We start from the raw sequence: 18,078 nt of genomic DNA on the forward strand, positions 1-18,078 counted from the left end.
TATGATACTAAGTTTCTAGAACAAAAAGAATGAATCTAGTTTTTATAAACTAATTTCAATGAACGAAATTCTGGGCAAAAAGGTCCTGTTTTCAGAAGACTGCAGTATTTTACCTTGACCTATTTCAACAATCTGTACAATATTAGTGAATGGGGTAATTATAGTAATTCCAATAAGGAGCCTCAGATCAGAGACTTAATGTGTGGAACATGGTGAGTTTTAAGAAAGGAGTACACAGATGGACAGCAGTTCACACTGGTGGGGACAAAAGTGAATTACTGATTTGAATATTTTTAAAGGTTTTAAAAAATGTGCACCTTTTCCTTTTATAGCAAATGGAATCATTTTCCTTAATTTCAGAGATACACAGTACAGAACTCATTTATATCACTTCCTCTAGCATTCTGGCCTTAAACTAAAGTATAATCAGGCTGCAGGCAGTATTAACCCTCAGATTGCTTTAAAATGCAATTTCGTGCACTGAAAGATAGGTCGGAGCTAGAAGTTCCAGTCACTGAGTCCAAGCCGTTCTTTGCTTTGTCCAGTACGCATGGGCTTCGGCTGTCAAGGCGCGGTTAAGTAACAGCAATTTCTCAACAACACTGTTCACCTTTCAGCTACCAAAGTATCGTTAACCAAGTAATTGCCGAAAGGAGAAACTTTGCTGCTTGCTCTCCAGTCTATAAACCCCCGCATTAAAGATGCATAATGATTAGTGACCAAAAGTCACTTCTTTTGAAGTATGTGGGTGATCAGTCACTGCACACCTGTTACTCAGTTCACACGCGGATGGCCGAGAGTGCAGCCGTGTTGCCTCCTCGTCTCCAGTGATAAATCCACGTGGCATTTTACAGAAGTAGGTCATTGAAAGAGGAAACTGACCAACAGAGATGAAAGTGCAGCAAAGAAATGAAAAGTGATCAGGTTGAGGGTGAAACTGAATAGAATGCAATGGAGTTATGGGAGAAAAAGGTGACAAGGGAGTGAAGACACGGCTGCTGTTCTGGAGACTAGACAGATATGAGGCCAGAGAAATAGTGAACGTGAACTTGTCAATGTAATTAGGGAAAAAAATGGAAACTATGTCCCAGAGGAAGTGACATTGGCAGAAAACATCACAGTAAAGGGACTCTTGGAGATATTCTGTGACATGGAAAGTGTAAATGATAAAATGTTGGAAGTGAATCCAAGCTTAAGAGTAAGACAATTTGCTGATGCACAGGAAAGATGCGTGCTCCATAGCATGTGGTATAAGGGGAAAAGGCACGCACTGTTTTTTGTAGAGGAATGAAAGACTTGATTCTTAAATGTTTTAAATTATGGCATAGTAAATAAAAGCTTTACTATTTTTTTCATTTTCTTAGGCAATTAACAGTTTTTATTCCTCCTGACAAAAATTTAAAAAATCATTCATCGTCGTGAGTAGGATATTTTGAGGAGGGCATCAAAAGTAAGTGAGTTAATCTGCAGAGATGTGAGTCTAATTTTATGAACTACTGTAAATTATCAAATAGATTAGGTCCCTGATTCTTTTTCACCCCAAAGTTGCTCTCAAAGTGGGAAGGTAGTCCTGCAGATCTGTCCCTTGAAATAGAGCAACCACATTTCTTCTGCTTTCACCTCCTTCCCAACATCCCCCCAAAGAGAAACTGGTCACTTTGTGCATTCAGTTCATCCAGAGTATGCACCCGTAGTCCTCACTTTGCACAGTAGTGCAGGCCCATACAAATGACCTGCTTGCTGCAATCATGCAAAATAATCTGATAAATTTTGACAAACTACATTATTAAATGTATTGTCAGGGGTTGCCAGGAGCTTCCATGCCCTCTTCAGCCTGCCACCCTCCCAGCACCTTGATGTGTTCACTCACCTGGAAGCTCTCCAAACCCTGCACTCTAGAGGTTTTATGGTGATTTCACTATGTAGGCATGACTTATCAAATCATTAGCCGTTGGTGATTAACTCAATCTTGAGCCCTTCCTCCCTGGAAGTTAGGGGGTAGGGCTGAAAGCTGCAAGTTTCTAATCGAGGCTTGGTCTTCCTGGGGAGCAGCCCCCATCCTGAAGCTATCTGGGGGCTGCTAAGAGTCTCCTGGTTAGAACCAAAGACCTTCCTACAACCCCTATCACTTAGGAAATTACAGAGGATTTAGGAGCTCTGTGCCAGGAACCAGGACAAAGACCAAATCTCTTTCCATGACATCACAGGTCACCCCTTGGTCACTGACCATGGATACCTTTTAGCAAAAGGACTGTAACAGTTATGAGATACGGGCACACGTCTAGATTCCCATGTAGTCATACATAATTCATCTAGTTCATCATTGCATTGTATGAAAATGTCTCCCAGGTTTGCAGGCTTCCATTCAATATCGTCAAGTTCCAAGAGCAGGAGTGACCTCAGCAACACATGGCTTCACCCACTGAGGCATAACTCAGGATCAGGCAGATGGAAGAGACACAGAGAGCAAGGTATGGGGGAGTCCCTGCCCTCCCCGGGCTGCAATTCTCTGGGCGCCTCCGTGTGCTTACCAGCCTGGAGGTTCCCTGCCTCTTTCTTTCCAGATCTTCACCTGGTTCCATGTGGGGGTCTTTTCTTTCGACCTGATTCATTTTTCCAGAAAGGAACCCTCCAGCTTCAAACCCAGGGTTAAAATGCAGCATGTGAGGGTGAGGGGTTCAGCCTTCCTTTCACAGATTTTCACTGTTTTCAGCCTCACACCTCACCCCTACCGTGTCTCTTAGTGTCCCCGAGCCCTGAGCTTTGCCCATTTCTCTAAGAGTAAACTTCCAGTGTGGGAGACGTTATAGGCCTGGCTGCCGGGGTGTGTGGATGGGGCTCCCCGCAGACTCCCTCCCGGTGTCCACTTCAGATCCCTGCATCACACCCCACTCTGTCTCAGAGTCCTGACCTCCCCCAGAGTTCTGGGAGGTGGGCTCTGTGCTCAGAGGGGTCCACTCAGCTCGCACGTTGTGGTTTCCTCCACCCTCTTCCACCAGCTTTCCATCTTCTAAACATGGCTTCAGTTTTCTTGGTCGCTAATGTTTCTCTGCCATTTTCTCTGTTATGGGTTCAGACCTTTTAAAAATCCCTTGATTATCCTGTATTGGGGTCTGGAAGGCAGAGGAGAGATCGTAGGCCTTAGTTTGCCATCTTTAAGCAGAAGTGTCCCACTAGTTTATAAGATTAAGGATGTGAACCAGTGGCCTTGGGCAGAAGGGAGAAACGGGAGACTCAGGAGAGGAAAAGCCAGACCGAGGCTTTCGTGTCATCTTTATTAACCGGCAGCACACACTTTGGCCATGAGAGGCAGGCTGACAGCACTGCTGGAATACTACGGGTGGCGGCCCTCTTCTCCCAAGCTCCACAGTTTGGCCTTGTACAGAGTGATGTCGTTGTAGACCCTGAAGTGGTTCAGCCTGCGGTCATCGCGTTCCGGGCTGACCTAGAGGGGAGGATGCGGGCGTCAGAATGAAGCTGTGGGAAGGGGGAGGGACCTGGACTTGACTCTGGCCCCGGTCTCCTGATGTGTGGCCCCTGGTGCCTTTCCTTGCTAAAGCCTGTTTGTGAAATGAAGATGACATTTGCATCAAAAGACTTGCCGGATTGTGTGAGAAAAACCTTTGCAGAGCTGCCGCACTGCCTTTCCCCCGGCCTCCGGTAGAGGCTTGTGAACTGTTTCCCCGACTGGCAGGGAAGCTCCATGAGGGTAAATGCTGCATCTATGTCCCCAGCACCTGGAGCAGTGTCCAGCACACAACTGGGACTCAGTATGTATCTGCTGAATAAAGGATGGATGTTGTTGAAGTGCTTACACAGGGAACTGAGTACAAGTGAGCCCCCTCACGTGTAAATCTCACCGTGCAATTAGCTTAAAGGATACACTTCAGCAAACGTCACCAGGAGACCAGAGGCTGAGAGGTATTCATTGAGTGTGGCTTCCCGAGATTCCCAGTATTGGGGTTGGGGTTCTCTGCCTGTGCGGGGCGAGGTCCAGTTGGGGCTGAGCAAGACTCTTCTGCCTCCAACCACAAAACCGTGAAACTCCAGCTTAATTACCTTTTATGGTCAACCTACCTCTCGGTCTAACGTTTTCTGTGTGTGCTTTTTATTTTTTTCCCACCAGTGCCACCTGATGGCATTGTCCCCAGGTTTATAATGATGAACGGGCTTGGTATATTTCCAGACCCTCTGCAACTCCATAGTGATGAGGGGCCCACATAGTCAGTTATCTGCAACACCTAGGGGAGTCTGAGCAGGGCAGGGCCATCCAAGCCGGTCTCACTTCTTCCTGTCACAGCTGGTGGGCCTGCCATGGCATGTGCTGGTCAAAGTGCGACATTTCCACATGCATACTTTGTACCCATGGCAGCCAGGACTTTTCTCTTTAAGAAAATGAACCCATGCACTTATGGTCAATTAATCTACAACAAAGGAGGTAAGAATATACAATGGAGAAAAGACAATCTCTTCAATACGTGGTGCTGGGAAAATGGGACAGCTACCTGCAAAAGAATGAAATTAGAACATTCTCTAACACCATATACAGATATAAACTCAAAATGGATTAAAGACCTAAACGTAAGACTGGATACACTAAAACTCCTAGAGGCAAACAGGCAGAACAAATACCCTTTTACATAAATTGCAACAATATTTTTTTCAATCTGGCTCCTAGAGTAATGAAAATAAAGTAAATAAGCAAATGGGACCTAATTAAACTTCAACACTTTTGCACAGAAAAGGAAACCCTAAGCAAAATGAAAAAGACAGCCTACAAAATGGGAGAAAATATTTGCAAGCAATGAGACCGACAAGGGATTAGTTTCCAAAATATACAAGCAGCTCATACAGCTTAATATCAAGAAATAACAACCCAATCAAAAACTGGGCAGAAGACCTAAATAGACCTTTCTCTAAAGAAGACATACGGATGGCCAACAGACACATGAAAAGATGCTCAATGTCACTAATTATTAGAGAAATGCAAATCAAAACTACCCTTAGGTACCACCTCACATCAGTCAGAATGGCCATCATTAAAAAGTCTACAAATAATGAATGCTGGAGAGGGTGCGGAGAAAAAGCAACCCTTCTACACTCTCTGTTGGTGGGAATATAGTTTGCTGCAGCCACTATGGAACAGTATGGAGGTTTCTTAAAAAACTAAAAATAGAGTCAACATATGATCCAGCAATCCCACTCTTGGTCATATATCTGGAGAAAAGTCTAACTGGAGAATATACATGCACCCCAATGTTCACAGCAGCACTGTTTTACAACAGCCAAGACATGGAAGCACCCTAAGTGTCAATTTGACAGATGAATGGATAAAGAAGATATGGTGTATATATATACAATGGAATACTACTCAGCCATAAAAGAATGAAATAATGCCATTTGCAGCAAAATGGATGAATGTAGAGATTATCATATTAAGTCAGACAGAGAAAGACAAATATCATATGATATAAGTTATATGTGAAACCTAAAAAAATGATACAAATGAACTTATTTATAAACTGGAAATAGACTCACAGACATAGAAGACAAACTTATGGTTACCAAAGGGGAAAAGGGTGGGGGAGAGGGATAAACATTAGGAGTTTGGGATTAACATATACACACTACTATATATAAAATAGATAAACAACAAGGACCCTATTACATAGCACAGGGAACTATATTCAGTGTCTTGTAATAACCTATAATGGAAAAGAATCTGAAAAAGAATATATATATATATATATGTATAACTGAATCACTTTGCTGTACACCTAAAATTAACACGATTGTAAATCAACTATACTTTAAAAAAAAGAAATGAAGAATAGTGAGTTAAATTACTTGTGCTTTGTAATATTCTTCTTAGTTGCGTAGTTATCTAATTTGGAGGATTTTTTTCACTTAGTCTTCCTTTGTTCACAAGCCCCCTCTCCATTCCCTTATTCACTGTAAATTAGATGCCTCCACCCCCATTCCTCCTCCTTTCCCCCTTTAAGCATGTGCCTCTTCCCCAGCTGTCCAACAGTACCTCGCCTTCTGGGCTCAGTCCTGCTTGGGCTCCCACTGGAACCCTCTCCCTGTCTCCCACAGTCTCCTCTCTCCAAGGCGCTGCCCCGTATCTGAAGAGGGGCTGCTGCAAAGAGCAGCTATTTGCGCTCGTCACAGGTAAAACCAGACTCACTAAGCCGTCGATTCCAGTCTCCTTGCAGTAGCCCTGCGCAGAGCCACGTGCCCAGGCTGGAGTTGCATAAATGGGCAGAAAGCCAGGCCCCTGTAGTAGAAATATAAGGGCTACAGGTGTGGGAAGGGAGCACACTAGAAAATCACTCAGATTATGAAGACAACAGGGATTAAGCCAAGGGGCCAGGAGAAGCATCTAACTGGTCCTCAGCTGGGCCATGTGCCTTCATGTCTGTTCTTCCTCCTCAGCGTCCTAGCAGCGCACATTTACTGAGCACCTACTGGGCGCTGAGTACCATTCTCAGCAGTTTGTATACATTGTCTCAGTTCATCATCACAAGAAACCTTCAAGTGTTGACACTACTGTCCTCATTTTAAGGCAGATAAATGGAAGAGCGGTTAAGTCCACAAAGCTAGAGAGCAGTGGAGACTGGATTTGAACTCAGGCTGCCTGGCTCCAGGGTACCATGTTACACGCAGACACTGATGGTGATTTGGCTGCTGCAGCAGCAGGAAGGCACGGTGCTAAAGAAGCCCAGGGGGATGTCGGGGACAGAAGAAGAGGTGGCTCCTGGGCTGTCAGGAAGGGTGAGTAGGACTTCCCCAAGGAGTGAGGGCTGTGGGCCAGGAGGTGGCTGCAGGGCCATAAATGTAAAGACACAGGGTGTGCAAGGTCTTGGGGCCTTTGAGGTGTGAAGGAAGTTCCAACACAGCTGCAGAACAGTGTCCCAACCTCACATCTTCCACGAAATACATAGATGTACTCAAAGCCAAATACTAACAACAACTTAGGGGGAAACATAGAAGCAAAGTTAGCTGTTCTGTAACTGGATGTTGAAGGTTTTCCTAAGCAAGGTATGAAACCCAGAAATGGTAACAGAAAAGATGGGCACATTTGACTTCTTAAAAATTGAAACTTTCTGTGTGAGGAAAACCATTATCAGAGTCAAAAGACAAGAGTGGCAGGGAGTTCTTCAGGTTATCTATTCAAAATCCTGCATTTCTTCCTTAGGAACAGAAGCCCTGTATCATTTAGGGAGATTGTGTGCTAAAGACAGCATTTCCCAGGCCATCTTGCACTTAGTGGTGCCCTTCCAATCAATGAGGCAAGTACTGTTACTAGCATTCCCATTTTCCAGAGATGGGACAGAATTTAGAGATGTAGGCAACATGGCTTAGACCATCCTACTAACACCTGGGAGAGCAAACTCAGGCAGTCTGTCATCAGCAAGATTTGCTTAATCCACGCTGACCCAGCATTCACTATGTGCCAGGCACTGTTCTAAGCATCATACAAACACTACCTCATTTAATCTTCAGAACAATCATAAGTGCTGTAATATCTCCATTGTACTAGGAAAACTTAGTCACAAAAGAGCTCAGTCACTTACCAGGGTCACACACCTGGTACGTCGTGGCCAGAGTTCAAGCCCAGGCTCCAAACCCTGCTTTCTTAGCCACCACCTGGATTTCCTCTGAGCTTCTAGGTAAAGGAGCCACACTTACCAAGGGCTCAGAGTTCCATCCAATTTCTTGGCTTTCAGTCTGTGTCTCTGGGTATTTCTTCCTTGGTCCCTGGGCGGCATGGTGAATAAGATTTAGGAACTTGGCTGGGAGACAAGATATGAGTTATGAAGGAGTCAGGCTTTGGGACCAACGGGAGATCCTGTGCCCCTGACTCTGCCACATCCTCCCTTCGAGGGAGAGCACCCGGCCTCAGAGCCCGCAGCACAGGTGTCTGGTTCCTCCACTCATCTCTCCACAAACATTTGTTGTGCACAAACTTTGTGCCAGGCACTGTTTGAGCCCTGGAGGTAGAGCAGAGTGAGACAGACATGGTCCCTGCTCTCCTGGAGGTGTGGTCCAGGTGAGGGGACAGGGGACACAATATACAAGTAGAAAAACAAACCCGATGGTGACAGTGATGCAAACTCTGAAGAGGGCAGGTGGAGGCAGGGCTGGATACTCAGGATGGTGAGGGGAGGACTCTCTGGAGGCCATGCAGGAACCAGTCCTGAGAGAGGCAGACAAAAAGCCCCCACAGGCAGCAAGAGCAAATGCCCTGGGGCACGAGTGAGTTTGGGCAATGGAGCTGCACAGAGAGGGTGAGTAGCTGGGCTGTAAGAAGTGAGCTCAAGTCCTTCTGGGTTGAAATAAGTATGGCTGCCAACACCAGGTATATTTGTAACTCCTCGGCTTAAGGGCTTAATTCCATTTTCAATCCACCCTATCAAGTCTCGATTTGAGAGAGGCAGTCTGACAAGGGGAAGAAGCTGGCTTGTAGTCAGCCATTCCTGGCCCTTCCACTACTAGCTTGACAGGTGGTTTAACTTCTCTGGGCCTCACTTTGCTCGTCTGTAAAATGGAAGGAAAATACCTACCCCAGCAAGATGCCTGAGAATGGAATGAAGGAATGTGAACGAAGGACCTGGCATTGGGCTGAGCTTGTCCTGACTGTAAGGCGGCTGGTAATGAACTCCTGCCTGGTGATCAAGACCCTCATCCCCTGTAATTTTCCTTATTGCTGCGAGGCCCCAGCTCCTACCCTTCACTCTAGCCGGGCGGGTGTCTTCATTCAGGTAACAACCGACTTCCTTGGATTGAGCTCTGTTAGTCTGTTCACTTGTCTGTACGATGCTAGGAGGTCCTCACTCGTCCTGCCCACCCCCCACTTCCTACCCTGTCCTCTTACATAAATCCTACCTCCTTCTCTATCACACTCCACTCTAAGAAGGTAGAGGGGAAGGAGGAGAGCTTGCCAGAAGGATCAGGCTTCCCATCAAATATCTCTCCTCCCTCACTCCCAAACGTGGCCCCATCCGCCTGTGCATCAAGGCCATGCCAAACGACTCCCAGTGCTTGGGCCATGCTGGTGCCTCCCATTTATGTGCTTTCCCATATAACTCGGAATGTCCTTCCCCATTCTTCTACACCTGCCATACTCCACCTCACCCTGACATCGCCTCCTCCAAGAAGACTTCCCAGAACTCCACTGCCTGACTGGGGCATCTGTCTTCCACGTTGCTGCCATCCCAACCCTGCTTTCTGTTTACTTGTGTATTTACTTGTCTGTCTCCTTGATTATAGTGTGAGCTCCCCAGCCCCACCCTAGTGACGATCACATGGTAACAATGAAAATAACATGTCCTCATCACCAGGCACCAGATACTGTTCTAAGCACTTGCCGTGTTTTGTTTAATCCTCACAATGTCCCTAAGAGATAGGCTCAGAGACGTTGAAAAACTTGCCCAAAGTCACACAGTTCACGAGTGGCAGAACCAGATTTGAACTCAGTCAGTAGGATCCCAGAACCTGTGCTTGTAACAGCTAAGCGTTGGATGGATGAATGAACACAACGTGAGGGCCATTAGGAACATGTTTTTTGCCTGGACAGTTAATAAACTGGCAGTTCGTTTGACTGCGTCAGACTCTTGTGAGCTTCATTCCTACGAGTCCAGTTTTCAGACGATCAGAGGACTGAGCTTTCCCCAAGGAGACACGACCCTGAGAGGTCTCCCAGCCAGCTGTCCCTCTGTGCTCTATCTCAATGGCATTCTCAGTCCTGGACTTACCATCTGCAGGTTCCTCCAGGTTATCGTGCCAGGACATGGGCTTTCTGGTGATTGTGTGAACTAGAGGAAAACAGCATCACAGGCTCACATTAAAATCTCTCCTCAGTAAGCCAGAAAGAGAAAAATAACATGTATCACTCATATGTGGAATATAAAATTAAAAAAAAAAGACACTATGAACTCATCTACAAAACAGAAACAGACTCTTAGACTTAGTAAACAGTCTTATGGTCGCTGGGGAAAGGGGGTGGGAGGGGATAAATTTGGGAGTTTGATATTTACAAATGCTAGCCACTATATATAAAAATAGATTTTTAAAAAGCTTCTTTTGTATAGCACAGGGAACTATGCTCAATATCTTGTAATAACCTTTAATGGAAAAAAAATGAAAATGAATATATGTGTGTATATGCCAGACTGGGACATTGTGCTGTATGCCAGAAATTGACACGTTATAACTGACTGTACTTCAATGAAAATAAAGGATAGCAATAATGAAAAAGAATATGAAAATGAATATATGTATGTATATGTATGACTGAAACATTATGCTGTGTACCCAAAATTGACACAACATTGTAAACGGACTATATGTCAATAAAAATTTTTTAAATTAATAAATTTTTAAAAACATTAAAAATAAAAGAAAATTAAAACCCCCAAAAAACTATCTTCCTGGCCCCTCTAAGACTCACTTGTGGCTGGACACCCATCAGCATCTTCTGAGTGTCTTGTCACGTGTTAGGTATTGTGCTGGGCCCTAGGGCATAAGACCTTCCAGGACCTGACAATCTGAGAGACACTGTCCTGTCTGGTGGCCACCAGCCATCTGTGGTGATTTGAATTTGAATAATTATAATTTAATACAATTGAAAATCCATTCCTTAGCTCCACCGGACACATTTCAAGTGTTCAACAGCCACATTTGGCTACTGGCTACCATTCAGGGCAGCACAGATTGAGAACATTTTCATCATCTCAGAACGTTCTCTTGGACAGCGCTGGTCTACAGGGATGCAGACGTACCAGGCAGCCAGAGATAGTGATATATACCCAGGAGGCCATGTGTTAACGGAGGTGTAGGCTCCACAGACATCTATTCAGCTCGTAACTACTGGTGCACCGGAGACATGGCTGCAAACAAGACCGAGAAGATCCCTGTTCTCCCTGAGCTTCCACTCTGTAGTGACACTTGATAAACAGATATACCATATCAGGCAAATATAAGTGAGCTGCAGAACAACATAAAGCATGTTACATGGGTGCACCCATGCTGACGGTGGGGTTGGGAGTGTGGGTGATGTGTTTGTAAGGTGATACATTAGAGCAGAGTCCTGAACAAATGTGCTGTATGAAGATTCGTGGGAAGAATTCAAGAGTGAGCTTGATGAATTAGAGAAACTGGGAAGCAGAGTAACTCAAGCCGAGGGAGCTTGTTGGGGAGTAGTAGTAAATGAGTGGAGGCCAGAAGGAACCAGTGGTCTCTAAAGTGTTTTATCTCAAACTCCTACCAGTAAAAGCTTCTGTAAATGCATATTTCTATAGTCTTTATGTACTGTTGTCGATGTATCAACAGAACATCCTTTTTTTCTTTATACACAAATGTAGACATCTACATTCATAGAATGCAAGTTCTAATATATCCCCACTTACTCCCAATGGATCATATTAATCATATGCCCAAGGGGCATGAGCTGAGAGACCAGCCTTTTTCCTAGAAAACCTGAACGCTGCCTGAAGGGATTATTAAAATTGTTGAAATGGACCAAGTTTAAACAGAATTGGATGTTAATTTGTTTTCCTGAAATTAGTGTTTGGGGGCTCCAGAATAAAACCAGGTTGGTTATAAGCAAAATGAAGACCTTACATCTTCTCCACTCTCACCCCTCACCCCACCCCCACCAAAAGGTGAGGAGATGGCTAAGCTACTTAGCTGACTATTGTAATCATTTCAGTGTGTGTGTGCAAATGTATATCTAAGCATCACGTTGTACACCTTAACTATAGGCAAATTCTATTTCAAAAATGACATTACATTTCTTCTACATAGCTGGGCTGCAGCGGACTACAGTTAATCAGGTCCAGGGTTGGGGGAGAAGTTCAGAAAGAAGGAACAACGTTTATGAAAGTGAAGAGGTGGGGAATGGCATGATGATTTAGGAAATTCATGTCTTTAGATACTGCTGCAGAGAAGGGAGCACGTGGCTGGTGCAGAATAGGCACTAAAATATTTATTAAAGGAACAGTGTGCAGGTGAAGAGGAGAGTCGGGAGGAAGCTGGGTGAGCAGCAGAGCCAGATCCGTGGGATCTTATGTACCTATCAGGTTAAATCTCAGCTCAGAAGCTGAGGATTTTATAGAGGGACTGGATGATCGATTCCCCCTTCTGCACAGCTCTAGCCAGAAGTGGGTAGGGGAGGGTTGGAGGGTGGGCCTGGAGGAAAAGAGACTAGTTAGGAGCCCATCAGACCAACGCAAGCAGGAGCGAGGACGGCCCTGCTGAGGCTGGGGAGTGAGGATGGACAGAAGGCAACTCAGGTGCTACCTTGAGGGCAGAGGTAAGTGAGGAGAGATGGCGAGGCCTCCCCATGCATGACTGTGTCTCCCACGGAGACAGGAACAGGGGGCCCATCAGGCGAGAGAAGTGTTAAGGAAAGAACAGGACTGTGCCTACTCAGCTGTGTGGAGTGAGGGAGACTGAGGATGACTCCCAGGCTTCTAACTTGGCAGAGACAATGGCTGTGGTGCCCTTTGCTAAAACAAGGTATCTGTGGTAGCCGCAGCTGGGGGAGGGGCGCAGGATCAGCCTCGTTTTTTCACTGGGGAGTCTGAGGTATCTAACAGACGTCCAGGGGAAGAGAGCCGGGAGAGCTGGCATTTAGCCAGAGGGGGTGTTACAGGATGAGATGAAGCTGCCCCAGGAATGTGCAAAGTGATGAGAGGGGTGTGTGGCCGTTTTACGGGGGGGGGGGGGGGGGCAGTGGCGTGAGTCTCTTCCCCCTGAACTTTCTGAAGACCTTAGGACAGAATTAGAAGCCTGAAAAAACCCTTTGGCTTATTAAAACAAACCAAAACACACACAAAACAAAACATAAAACCCTGCAAATATTTCAAAAGCAAAATTATAAAAAGACTTTCAAGTTTTTACCATGAAAAATTTAATCGTGGCATGAGTGCATTTTAATGCATCTAACATACTTGATGTGATGTGGACTGAGACCGCTCCACTCCCACCAAAGTCATAGTTCCTGAAGGCTAAGAAGGGAGGTGAGATCAGAGGAGGCATCTTCTACAGTGCTCCTCTCAGCCTCCCACCCCCACCCCCAACCCGGCATCTCTGCCCCTCGTTCCTCCGAGGCGCCCCCTCACCCTTGCGGAGTGGATTCACGTGATACTGCGTGTAGAGTTTCTGAGTTCGTAGCTCTTTGAGGTACAGTTCCCGCAGGATCTGGTTCTGGTGGACCTCATCTGCGATCATCTCCTTCTGGCGTGCAGCCATGGCCTTGGTACAGCTGGGTCCGGACAGTACCACCCTCCTCACTGCCCTCTCCTCTTGAGGCTCCTTAGTGCCCAGCCAACTGCTGTCTCCAGGCAACAGAGTCCCAAGCCGTCTCCAGGCAACGCGTCCTAGATTACCCCCCTCCCTTAGGCCTCACTCTTGCCCGCCCATCCTCCCGCCCCAAATCCTATAACGCGCGCCCCGCCCACTTTGGGCGCTCAACTCACCGTCGCAGTTTCTCAGGAGCTAGTCCCGTTACGGAAACCCCAGAAAAGAACTCGCTGTCCAGTGACAGGCCTGGGAGGTGATGGATTTAGGATCGGACCTTCCCTTGGCCAGCCATTTCCTAAAAAAGATTTTGGAAGGAGTCAGAAACCTCTCCCATTTTAAGGCGGATGCCCAGAAGTGAGACCCTCTATGTCAGTCTCATAAAACATCAGAGGTTTCCTACCTGAGAAGACATCCTAGTCCATATCCCTCATGAGATAATATGGACAGAATAACCCTGTCCTAACCCTGAAAGCAACTTCGGGACTTGTTCATTTATTTACATTTTTAATTGTGCTAAAATACACATAAAATTTACCATCTGAACCATTTTTAAGCATGTAGTTCAGTAGTGTGAAGTACAGTCACATTGTGCGAAACCAATCTCCAGAATGTTTTTATACCCATTAAACAACAGCTCCCCATTACCACCCACCCCCACCCCAGCCCTGGCAGCCTCCATTTTACCTTTTCTGTGAATCTGACAAATCTAGGTACCTCATATAGTACAGCTTCTCTTAAAAGAGCAAAAAGTAGGCCTGGCATAAAGGAAGCAGGCAGCTGTGGTTTTAGGAAGCACCTAAACACCGACTCCAGATTCTGTGCTCTTCCCCTCTGTGTACTCCCTCCCTCCCTCCCTCCCTCCATCCACCCACCCACCCATCCACCCACCCATCCATCCATCCATCCACCCATCCATCCATCCATCCATCCATCCATCCATCCATCCAGGATAGTGTGCTCGTGTGTGTTTAGGTCTGGAGGCACAGAGTAGATCATGTCAGTTGGGTGGACATGTCTGCAGCTTTCTGAGCCCAGCAAGTGACTTCATGACTCCTTGCTTTAGCTCCTGCTGTTTCTTCTCCTTAGCCTGGGAGTCTTCTGACCCTGTAGTCTGTCTGGGGAACACCTACCCAATGTTTATCACATGTAAGCTCACATGTAATCTTTTTTCAAAAACCTTTCTATACTCTACAGCCCCTAGTCACATTTTTCTTTGTGCCATGCTCAGCCTCAAATCTGTAGTCCAAAAATACTTTACTAAACTTATTTGTATAGAAGTAAGTTACTTGAGAACAAGCGGTGTATCTGGTCCATCTCCGGATTACCAGTGCCTGGCACAGTATGTACAGATGTATTTGGTAAATGTTTGCTTGCTGACTGGATGCCCAACCAGATGACACTGTGATTTTCTTCTGCTTCCGTCATTACATAAACCCTTAGATCATGCAGAAATGCAAACAGAGTTCATTACACCTAGAGAAGTACCTAAGTTACTTGTCATTGTGAGCCATGCCTGGGTCCCTTTTTCTAGCAAGAATAAAACAGCCTCCTAAAGTCTTCACTACCTTCATAAGGATGAGAAGAAAATGAACCATCAAGCAGATGAGCCCTATAATTGCCCAAATTTCTGCCTGGAGGCACTTTCTGAAATGTGCAGGAAATAGAAACCCAAGCTGAGCATGGTAACTTTGCTTGGTTGAGGAGACACAACTGAGGTTCGGGCAGTGTGAGGCAATTGAAACTTTTGTGGAGCAGTAAACTGGAGAGTGTGTGAAAAGAGGAAGGAAGGGCTGGATGGAGGGAGGGAGAGGAAGATAGAGAGCAAGTGAAAGAGAAACCCAAAATGTGCAAGGAATCCCCTTGAATTTGCTGCCTGTGAATTAGCGGGCTGAAACTCCATGGAAGACTGACTGAGACGTTGTAAGCTGAGCAATTATTAGAACTTTTACAGGACTAAAAGAAAAGTGAGTTCTGACCAGGCAGAGTAGAGTGTGCTTGTTAAAGGTATTTAGTAGAGACCTCCAAAAGTTTACATCCTGGAAGAGTACTAAACTAGCCTTATAGAAAAGGCTACTCTACTTTTACCCTAACACAGCTAAAACACAACTTTAAAAGTATTAAATTGATCCAGAGGTAGCCAAACCAACTGCCAGAAAAATTTCCAACACCTTTTAAAGCAAGACGATAAAGTCCAGCATTCAACAATGTAACATTCACAGTGGACAGCCTCAATTAAAAACTATAAGAAAAAGCAAACCATTGAAGAAGTAAGAAGGTGTGACCCACAGCCAGGATTAAAAATCAAATAGAAATAGAAGCAAAAATGATTGAGCTCAAGGAACTGAAACTTCAAGGCCCTCAAACATCTACTATTTATTTGTTAAAGGATTTAAAGGAAAATATGAAATGACAAGAAAAATGGAAGATATAAAAAAGAAACAAATGAGAATTTTGGAGATGAAAAATATATGAAACAAAAATTTCACTGGGTAGAATTGATAGCCTATTAGATGCCAGAGAAGAAAATGTCAGTGAATATGAAGATACTTCAATAGAACCATCCAGATTGAAGAATAGAGAGAAAAAGATGACAAAAATAAACAGAGCCTCAATGCCCTGTGGATAGGTAAATGTCCAAAACATGTTTTACTTGGAAGCTCAGAAAGAGAGAAGTTGAGGAACATGAAAATATTTGAAGAATTAATGGTGAATAACTTCCAAATTTGGTGAAAACCAAATATTCACTGATGCAAGAAGTTCAGCATAGCCCAAGTAGGATGAATTTAAAGAAACCCACACCAAAGCACATTACAGCCAAATTGCTAAAAACCAGTGATAAAAGCTTCAAGAGGGGAAAAAAGAGATTATGTACAGAGTAGCAAGTATAATATACACAGACATTCCATCAGAACTATGCAAACGTGAAGCCAATAGAACTTTATCAAAGTGTTGAATTTATGTCAGCTTCAATCCTATAATCGGTTTAATATGCTTAAAATATGCTTTAAGAATAAAGGTAGAATAAGGAATTTTGTGATTATACCATAATTCAATCATTTGTTTTGCTACTGATGAACATTGGATTGCTTCAGTATGGACTATAACAAATCATGCTGTATGAACATTATTGTAGCTGTCTCTTGGCGCACACGTGCAAACATTTTGTTGGATACATACTTAGAAGTGAAATTACTGGATTATAGGGCATGTCTAGGGTTCAGTTTTAGTAGGTGGCATCAAGCTGTTTTCCAAAATAGTGGAACTGATTTACTCTACCACTAGGGTTCTTACTGCTCCACATCTTTGCCAGTTCTTGATATTGCCAGTCTTTTAAATTATGGCCATTCTGGTCGGTATGGAGTGGCACCCCAAAATGGCTTTAATTTATATTTTCCTATTTCCCAGTGAGGTTAACCAACTTTTTTGGTATGTTTGTTGGTCATCTGAAAAGCCTCCTTTGTGAAGTGACAGTTCCAAATGCTTTCCTATTTTTCTTTTGGGTTGTTTCTCTTTTCTTTACCAATTTGTTGGAGTTCTTCTTATATTGTTGATATAAGAAAATATTGATATTTATTTTTCCACTGTGTGGCTTGTCTTTTTTAATCTTTTTGTTGACTTAAGACACTTAAGACTGTCTTTTTAAAATTTACACATGATCAAATATATCAATCTTTTCCTTTGTGGTTAGTTATTTTTAATGTCACTTAAGAAATTTTTTTCCTAATTGAACATTGTGAAGATATTTTCTTATATTACCTTCTAGATCAATGCAGTCTAATAAAATGAAGCAAATCACAATTTAAAATGTTCTAGTATCTAAAAGAGCAAAAAGAAACATAAAAATTTTAAATGTTTTACCTAACCCAATATATTCAAATTATTATCATTTCAGCATTTCAATATAAAAATTATTGTAATATTTTATTGTTTTTTCATAGTAAGTGTTTAAAATCCAGTACAGATTTTAATAGCACATACATTTAATACATTTAATAGCACATCTCAAGTGATTAATAGCCAAGTATGACCAGAGCAACTCTAGAAGGTTTATGTTTTTTCCTTTTCATTTTAGATCTATATTCTAGCTGAAGCTGATTTTTGAGTGTAGTGTGAGGTAGGAATCTAGCTTAGTTATTTTGCATAAGACTACCCAGTTGACCTGGAATCAATTTATTGAAAAGATAGTCTTATCCCCACTTTTCTTCTATGATACTTTTGTCTCAAATCAAGTGTCCATATATGTGTGAATCTGTTTTATGGACTCTATTCTGTGCTAATTGTCCATTTGCCTATGTTTTCACCAATACTCCACTATCTTAATTACTATAACTTTTGTAATAACTTCTGATATCTAATAGGAAAATTGTTCCTACAAATTCCTGGCTATTCTTGGCCCTTTGCCTTTCTATATAAATTACTTGTCAAGTTCTCCCAACACATCTGTTAGGATTTTGATTGGCATCTGAAGAGAAGTGATAAGATGAGGATGAAGGCAAAATGCAGATAGTAGTAAGATGACCTGGACCTGGTCATGGCTGAAAACACCATCATGGAAAAGGAATCCTGTAAGGATCCGAGCTTACCTTGAAGCTGAATGTTGTTTGGCCATCATCTTGAATTCTCCAGTTCCCCCTGGTAAGGCTTCTGGGAACCCACAATCCTGGCAATTCTGAATGGCACCAGCTCTGTCCCAGTAGTAGGTAAACTGTCTCTCCAGGATGAGTTGTGAATCACCAGGTCTTGTTGGGAGTGGCTGGAGTATTGGCGAAG

At 43.9% G+C, this 18,078-nt stretch overlaps 1 protein-coding gene across 1 annotated transcript; it reads right to left on the bottom strand.

Moving 5' to 3' along the window:
- Positions 1-3,271: 3,271 nt before the first annotated feature.
- On the bottom strand, positions 3,272-13,337 carry CFAP144 (cilia and flagella associated protein 144). Its single transcript, XM_010982332.3, has 4 exons — positions 13,128-13,337; positions 9,759-9,818; positions 7,693-7,796; positions 3,272-3,445 (listed from the first exon to the last, which is right to left on the bottom strand). The coding sequence occupies exons 1-4, from the start codon at positions 13,255-13,257 to the stop codon at positions 3,335-3,337; spliced, it is 405 nt and encodes a 134-aa protein (XP_010980634.3). The 5' UTR covers positions 13,258-13,337; the 3' UTR covers positions 3,272-3,334.
- Positions 13,338-18,078: the final 4,741 nt, after the last annotated feature.

The sequence above is a fragment of the Camelus dromedarius genome, chromosome 14 (genome assembly GCF_036321535.1).
Source record: "Camelus dromedarius isolate mCamDro1 chromosome 14, mCamDro1.pat, whole genome shotgun sequence".
Taxonomy (NCBI): domain Eukaryota; kingdom Metazoa; phylum Chordata; class Mammalia; order Artiodactyla; family Camelidae; genus Camelus; species Camelus dromedarius.